The 8,182-nt window shown below is 56.2% G+C and overlaps 1 protein-coding gene across 1 annotated transcript; it reads right to left on the bottom strand.

Moving 5' to 3' along the window:
• Positions 1 to 2,439: 2,439 nt before the first annotated feature.
• LOC113771981 lies at positions 2,440 to 7,887 on the bottom strand. Its single transcript, XM_027316524.1, has one exon. It carries the CDS (start codon positions 7,885 to 7,887, stop codon positions 2,440 to 2,442), a length of 5,448 nt encoding a protein of 1,815 aa, XP_027172325.1.
• Between the last annotated feature and the right edge of the window lie 295 nt (positions 7,888 to 8,182).

Below are 8,182 nucleotides of genomic sequence, written 5' to 3' on the forward strand. Positions count from 1 at the left end.
ACCCCGAGTTCTGAGAAGGGATCAACCGAGGCGGGAGCCAGTGGGGCAGCCTCGGAGTTGGAGTCATCCGAGATGAGCGAGGGTGGTTCCGAGGTGGACTACAACGAGGAGCTCGGCGTCGAGACACCACACGACGAGGACGCCCTGGAGCCTGTCGCTCCCGAGGACCTAGCCAACATCGACTTCGGCAAGATGCCGAAGTTTAGAAGTCGCATCCGAAGAGATAGGGCCGTGAAGGTGATGAACAAGTACCCTTTCCGGTCGGGGTACGAGATCATTCCGGCCGGAGCAGATGACTCAGCCGAAAAGCCCCCCTTGGGCACAGTGGCCATCTATGTCCAACAGTTAGAGGCCGGGCTGAGGATGCCCACGTCAAGGTTCTTCAGGGACTTGCTTCGTCACTTCGGCGTGAGGATTACCCAACTCACCCCGAACGCGATCCGCATCATTATAGGGTTCGAGATGCTGTGCCGACATCAGGAGGTGGCTCCCTCTGTCGACCTCTTCCGCCGATGTTATACCCTTAAGGCGCACGGGACAGACAAGGGATGGTTTTTTGTCAGTAACCGGAACAATGCCATTCCGAAGTTGGTGGTCGGTTCTCCCAGCTCGATCAAGAATTGGAAACGCGACTTCTTCTTTGTGTCCGAAGTGGACTTCCCTAGAGGTTTCTGGTGGAGGCCAATCAAAGCGAAGGCCGATCCTTCCGCTGGGGATGCCAAGGAGGAGGACTTCCAGAAGCTGATGAGGTCGGGACTTCGGATATACAGTCTGGACTACCCCGAAGCCGTGCTGGTTGACGGGGGAATCAGCCGAGCTTTGCTCAGTCCCGACAGAGCTCCCTTCACTTCCACCAAACTTAAGATTCCTTGTAATTTTCTTTCATAACTTTGCTTTCACTTCGGCTAAGACATATGATAATATTTGTTTTTTGTGCAGTGACTAAACTGTCCGACATCGTCGTATCGGGCTCGTCCGAAGTGGCCAAAAGGCAGAAGAGGAAGAGCTCTGATGAGACGTCGGCACCTCCGCCGAAGAAGAAATCGCAAGGGCAGGCTGCCAAGACCTCGGCGGCCAAGAGCACTCCCACCCCGGTTGGTCAAAGCAGCTCGGCCACCGCTGCTACGGGGTCCACCTCGTCCGTGCCAGAGGGAGTGCCTCTTGGAGTCACCACGGCACTCCCACCTCATGGCCGAGGCAAGCAGCTGAAACCCCCGGTCAATGCAGTGTCGGGGACCTCGCTATGGAATCGTTTCCATAGTCCCCCGGTGTTTTCTGGGGATGAAAAGACGCACCCCGCCGGGCACTGGTGTCCGAACTGGAAACTTTCGTCAACGACAGGTGCAGCCATCCTCGGGTTGCCCAAGAGTTGGTGATGCACTCCCCCCTACCAAGGGACTTGGAATTTATGAAGAAGTTGACCCCGGCTGAGATGGTTCAAAGCCTCATGGTGAGCACGGCTTCCACCTCGGCCTTTGTGGCCGAGATGGCACACCGCTACTGTGCTCTGGTCGAGGAACAGGACACCGGCAAGCTGCAAAATCAAATCTCCAAGTTGGAGAAAAAACTGTTGGTGTCCGAGTCCGAGAAGGCCGAGCTCGAAAGACGGCTTAAGGAGGCCGAGGTGAGAGATGAGGAGGCCGCGGCTACTATGAACAGTCTCAGATCGGCCCTCGAAGAGGAGCAGAAGAGGGGGGACGAGGTGAAGAAATCCCACGAGCAAGCTCTCGAGGGTGCCGGAGCCTCGGCCGTAGACGCTTTTCGGAAGTCCGAGGCCTTCATCAAGGACCTCGGCCAACTACTTACGCCTAACTTCATGTTTGGCTTCACATCGGCCGTTGACGAGGCTGCGGCTCACCTCCCCTCCGAAGTCTTGGAGTCTCTGAAAAACCATACCAGCTATAACGAGGACTCCAAGGAGCTATGCGATCGGATGGCCGAAGGCATCCAGGCGGGAAGGAACTTGGCCGAAGTCCAGGTCGAGTTCAACAAGTGGTTGTCCGAACTCGACGAAGTGTTCGAGGAGGTGGAAGTGGAAGAAGCTGGAGGAGAGGACGCTGAGGGAGACGAAGCCGGAGGGGACGACGTCGAAGGAGACGTCGGCAAAGAGCATGGAGATGAACTTCACTCCGGCGGAAAGGAGGCCGAAGAAAAGGATCCCCGGGAGGGAGCCAAGACCGGGGATGCAGCCGATACGGGGGTTTAGGCTCGTAGGCTCTAAGGGGGTGGCCGAGGTGAAGTGTTGAGCAGCACTCAGACCTCGGCTTTGTATTTTTTGTAACACCTCTGTTGAATGAAAGTCTGTTTCTTCTCATCTCAGCTCTTTAATTTCTTGCTTTGCTTTGACTTCATCCCTTGCTTGTCCCCCTTATTTTTTGATAGCGTAATACCGATGTTGAAGAATAACACAATTTCCGAAGTCATAACTTGATTAAAAATTCAAACATAATACAATCTGAGGTTCTCGGCGTGCCAAGACCTCGGCACTAATGAGCCATCTCGGTAGCTTAACTTACAATATCCCTTAAGATTAGACTCGACAACCCGGTAGGGGCCTTCCCATTTCGGACACAGTTTGCCTTGGGGCTCAGCTCGGCTGATCGAGTTTTTTCTCAGAACCAAGTCTCCAGGTTGGAATCTACGATGTTTTACGCGGGCATTGTAGTAGTGTGCCAGTGTGTTCTTGTAAGAAGCTATCCGGGCTGAGGCGAGGTTCCTTCGTTCTTCGACGAGGTCGAGGTCCAGCTGCCTCTCTTCGTCGTTCACCTCGGCGGCATAGGCTGCCAGCCGAGGGCTGGGGGTAAGGATCTCAGCCGGGATGACCGCCTCGGCGCCGTAGGTCAGGGAGAATGGGGTCTCTTGCGTCGCTGACCTCGGCGTGGTTCGATACGACCACAGGACACTGGGGAGTTCCTCCACCCAAGATGACCCAGCTTGGTGTAGTCGGGTCTTGAGACCATGCAGGAGAGTTCGGTTGAAGTTCTCTGCTTGACCATTGGCCTGAGGGTGGCCTACCGAAGTGAAGTGTTGTTTGATGCCGAGGTTCTCGCACCAAGTCTTGAATGGGTTCTCGGCAAACTGTCTCCCATTGTCCGAAATGATGATCTGAGGTATGCCGAAGCGGCAGATAATGCACTTCCAAAAGAATTTTTGAATGGCCAGCCCTGAGATGGTCCGAAGTGGCTCGGCCTCGACCCACTTGGTGAAGTAATCCACAGCGGTTACTAAGAAAGTATAACCCCCGACGGCTTTGGGGAAGGGACCTATGATGTCTGTCCCCCATTGCTCAAACGGCCAGGGTGAAGTGATGGGGACCATGAAATTTGAAGGCTGGTGGTGCTCGGGTGCGTGGACTTGGCAGGAAGGGCAGCCGAGAACGAGGTCCTGAGAGTCTTGCCGAAGTGAGGGCCAAAAATATCCCAGGAGCATAGCCTTCTTAGCCAGCATCCTGTGGCCGATGTGAGCCCCACATAGGCCCTCGTGGATCTCGTGGAGGACCTCGCGTCCTGCCTCGGGGGTGACACACCTCAACCATGGGCCGAGGTAGGAGCGCTTATATAGTTCTCCCTCGCGGAGCGCATACCGAGGGGCTTTGCGTTGTATCTTCCTTGCTTCAGCTCGGTCTTCGGGAAGGACTCCTTGACCTAAGAAAAGGATGAACGGGGTCATCCAAGTTTCTTCAGAGTGCACGGGGCAGGCCACCTCTTCCACGTACCCTGGTTCACTCAGGACCTCCACCAAGACGGTTTTGTTGAGGTCAGAGAATGAAGTGGAAGCCAGCCGGGATAAGGCGTCGGCTCGCTTATTCTGGGACCGAGGGATCCTTTGGATTTCGAATGACTTGAAGTACGAGGTGAGTTGGTGAACTTTGGAGAGGTACCGTTGCATGGTCTCATCCTTGGCCTCGTACTCACCAATAACTTGGCGTACCACGAGCTGGGAGTCACTGCGGACATGGATTTGCTGGGCGCCGAGCTTGCGGGCTAGCTGGAGTCCAGCGATTAGAGCCTCGTACTCGGCTTCATTGTTGGTGGCCGGGAAGTCAAAGCGGAGGGCGTAAGAGCAAACCTCCCCCTGAGGTCCTTCCAGGAGCAGTCCGGCTCCGCAGCCGTCTCCATTAGAGGATCCATCGACATACAATGTCCACAGGGATGAGGTGGACACCTCGGGTAAGGCTGAAGTGGACTCCGGACCTTCCGTGAAGGTGAGCTCAGCAAGGAAGTCAGCTAAAGCTTGAGCTTTTATGGCGGTGCGTGGCTCGTAGGACAAGTCATATTCTCCCAATTCGACAGCCCACTTGGTGAGGCGACCAGAAGCTTCGGGTCGCACCAATATTTGCCGAATGGGCTGGTCGGTCCTGACCGAGATGGGATGGGCTAAGAAGTAGGGTTTCAACCGCCGAGCTGCGTGGACGAGCCCCAGCACAAGTTTTTCCACTTGCGTGTATCGGGTCTCCGGCCCGCGGAGGGCTCGGCTGACGTAGTAGACCGGCACTTGGGTGCCCTCATCTCGGATGAGCACAGCGCTGACAGCCTCGTCGGCTGCGGAGAGGTAGAGGTAGAGCTTCTCCTCGGGCCGAGGTGAAGCGAGAGTTGGTAGGTGATGCAAGTACTGCTTCAGCTGGTCGAAAGCAGCCTGACACTCCTCAGTCCAGGCGAACTGGTCAGCATTTTTCAGCACCTTAAAGAAAGGCAGAGCTTTCTCGGCTGATTGGGACAGGAAGCGATTCAGCGCGGCCAGGCGTCCATTCAGCCGTTGGACTTCTCGGATGTTCCGAGGTGGGGACATGTCCTGAATGGCCTTCACCTTGTCGGGGTTGGCCTCGATTCCCCGGTGGGAAACCAGATACCCCAAGAATTTTCCCGAGGTGACGCCGAAGACGCACTTCTTGGGATTCATCTTCATCCTCGAGTCTCGCAGGACACCAAAGACTTCCCTCACGTCTGACAGAAAGGATGAAGTGGCGAGGCTTTTAACGAGGATGTCATCCACATAGGCCTCCACATTGCGGCCGATCTGATTCTGGAAGAGTCGGTTGATCAGCCTTTGGTAGGTCGCCCCGGCGTTCTTTAGCCCGAAGGGCATGGTAGTGTAACAATAAGTACCTCGGTCGGTGTAGAACGCCGTTTTCTCTTGGTCCTCCTCACTCATTCCTATTTGATGATACCCTTTGAAGGCATCTAGGAAGCAGAGGATTTCATACCCCATCGCCGCGTCGACGAGGGCGTCTATCCTTGGCAGAGGATAGCAATCTTTGGGGCAGGCCTTGTTGAGGTCGGTGAAGTCAACACACATTCTCCATCCCCCGGTGTCCTTTTTTACCATGACTGGATTGGATAGCCAGGTGGGATATTGGACCTCGTGGATCATCTTGGCCGGCAAGAGCTTGTCGACCTCATCCGATATGGCTTGGCTACGTTCGGGGCCGAAGTGCCTTCGTTTCTGTCGCACAGGTCGGGCCTGCGGGTCAACGTTGAGTTGGTGAGTCATGAGCTCGGGTGGCACTCCGACCACTTCATCCGCGGACCACGCGAAGACGTCTCGATGGTCTTTGATCAGGGAGATCATTTCTTCTTTCAGGGGTGGGGGGAGTCCCGCCCCTACCTGGACCACTTGGTCAGGTTTCGCTTCATCCATGACCACCAGTTCCACCTCATCCCCGGGCTCCAGCCTGTTGGGCTCTTCTGCCTTCTGAGGGTCGATGCAGTCTATGGAGAGGACCGCTGGCCTCTTTTCTTCTGACCTCGGTGAGGGCCGGGGGGTGACTGCTGCTTGAATGGTGGCGAGGTAGCACTCCCGGGCGGCGCCCACATCGCTGCTCACCTCAGCCACCCCCGCAGATGTTGGGAATTTAAAGCTCAGGTGGTAGGTGGAGTATACGGCTCTCAAGGCATTGAGCGTGGGCCGGCCTATCAGCATATTGTAGGGCGAGTCTGCTTTGACCACCGCAAAACTGACAGGCACAGTTCGGCAGCGTGGATGACGCCCGATTGTTACCATCAGGGTCAACATGCCCTCCGGGTGGACGACGTGTCCCCCGAATCCCACGAGGGGAGTTCTGACAGGAGTGAGTTGCTCCCTGGTCAGTTTCAAACTTTCGAAAGTTCGGTAGTACAGGACGTCTACCGAGCTTCCGGGGTCTACGTAGACCTTTTTGACTACGTAGTTGTTGGTGAGGACTTCAATCACAAGAGCTTCATGATTGCTGGAGGCCGCAGGAACGGGGTCAGCGGGGCCGTAGGTGATGACCTCGGACAGCCGAGAGCTCGGCTCGGCCACCTCCATCTCGGCCTGGCGGTAGGTCCGCTTCCGGGAGTTCTGGCTGTCTCCTCCCGTTGGTCCTCCCGCGATGGTGTTGATCACCCCGGCGATGTTGGGGCCGTAGCCCGGTGAGCCATCGCGTGGGGGCTGCTTGTCCTCCCTACGGTCTTCGGGACCTCGGCAATGCATGTTCGTGTCCCGTCGGTCGTCTCGGCGGGGGCCCCGGTTCTCCCGGTGGGAGACGCTTCGGTTGAAGCCTCCATCCTTGCGGACGAATTGCTTCAGGTATCCTTGCCGGATCAAATTTTCGATTTCCCGCTTCAGGTCATTGCAGTCCTCAGTCTCGTGTCCTACATTACGGTGGTAGGCACAGTAGAGGTTCGAGTTCCTCTTATCTCTCCTCCCCGGAATTTCGGGAGGGTTGCGGCCGAGGTGATTCTGCCTCATCACAGCCAGGACGTGGGTCCGGCTCGAATTGAGGGGCGTCAGCTCGGCGTCCGAGGTGGACAATCTGCCTTTCACGATCCGGTCGAAGACACTTCGGCGGTCTCGGGGTTGGTTTGAAGTGCCACTTGGGCCTGGTTCACCTCGGCCAGTGTCTTTCCTCCTCCGGGGATCTTGCCCCGTACGAGATGCTTGGGCTTCTCGCTTCATGCGATTTACATCTTCGCTTCGGATTCCCTGGTCCACTCTTTCCCAGAGCTCCCGGAGTGTACGGGGGTACTGCCGATGGATTTCGGTGTTAAAGATCCCTGCTACTAACCCGTTGGTGAAGGCAGCAATAGTTACTTGCTCGTTCTGGTCAGGTATCTGTACATTCTCCTCGTTGAACCTTTGGGCGTACGAGCGAAGTGACTCGCCCTGACCCTGTTGCAGGTTCAAGAGGTAAGCTGAAGTCTTTGTTATTGGTCGAGACGACACAAAGCGGTGGATGAACCGGTCTATCAGCTCATCCAGGGAGGAAATGCTCCCCGGCTCCAAACTCCAGAACCACTTTCGGGCAGTCCCGTGTAGGAAGATGGGAAAAGCCCGACAGATCACGGCGTCGGGGACGCAGTAGAGTCGGAATGCGGAGATGAAGGCGCGGAGGTGATCCTCGGGGTCACCTCGGCCGTCATAGGTGTGCAAATTTGGAAGCTTAAAGTTTGGGGGCACCATCTCCCCATTGATGTCATCCGTGAAGGGCGGAGCCCTCATGTAGTCAGAAGCTAGGCCCCCGGGGCGCCGAGGTGGGTCCTCGGCTCGTTTTCCCAGTAGTCCCCGAGAAAACGCTCGGGAGATGGAGGCAATCTTGGAGGTTGCCTTGGATGAGGCTCGCCTGGAGGTGCTCCGAGATAGACGCCCATCTTCGGAGTCCTCGCCTGAGGGCACTTCAGGGGACTTCGTCGGTCTCCTCTTGGAAGACTCGGCTTTTTCTTTTCCCTGCCTCTTGAGGTACCTTCCTAGTTCCTCAAAGATGTTGGGGTTGTCCGTGACAAACTCGGCCATCTTGGCGATGGCCTCCTCATTGTTGGGCTGGGTCCTTTGGGACCCATGTTCCTCAGAGATACGATCTTGCTGGGCTCCGGATGTCTGCCCAGCCCCTGTTGAGGGAACTCTTCCGCTTCTGGAACGCGTGGATCTCATTTTAGCAGTAATCTCGTTCCCACAGACGGCGCCAATTGAAGAGGCGATTTTTGGTTGGTAGCTGAACCGACCTGAATCAGTCCTCTCTGAGATGAGGTGAGGTGAACTCCTGGATCCGAAGTCAACCTCCTTGTCCGAAGTGAATGGCGGGGCTTCTCCCCTGGGATCACTCCGACGAGCAAGTTAGTATGAGAACGAGAAATATGCTAGAGTATGAGCAAATGAACAGTGTATGCTTACTTGTTGGAGTGTGTGGGGTATTTATAGAGCGAGAGTGGAGGGCAGGACGGAGGTC

This window comes from Coffea eugenioides, chromosome 5 (assembly GCF_003713205.1).
Source record: "Coffea eugenioides isolate CCC68of chromosome 5, Ceug_1.0, whole genome shotgun sequence".
Lineage (NCBI taxonomy): Eukaryota > Viridiplantae > Streptophyta > Magnoliopsida > Gentianales > Rubiaceae > Coffea > Coffea eugenioides.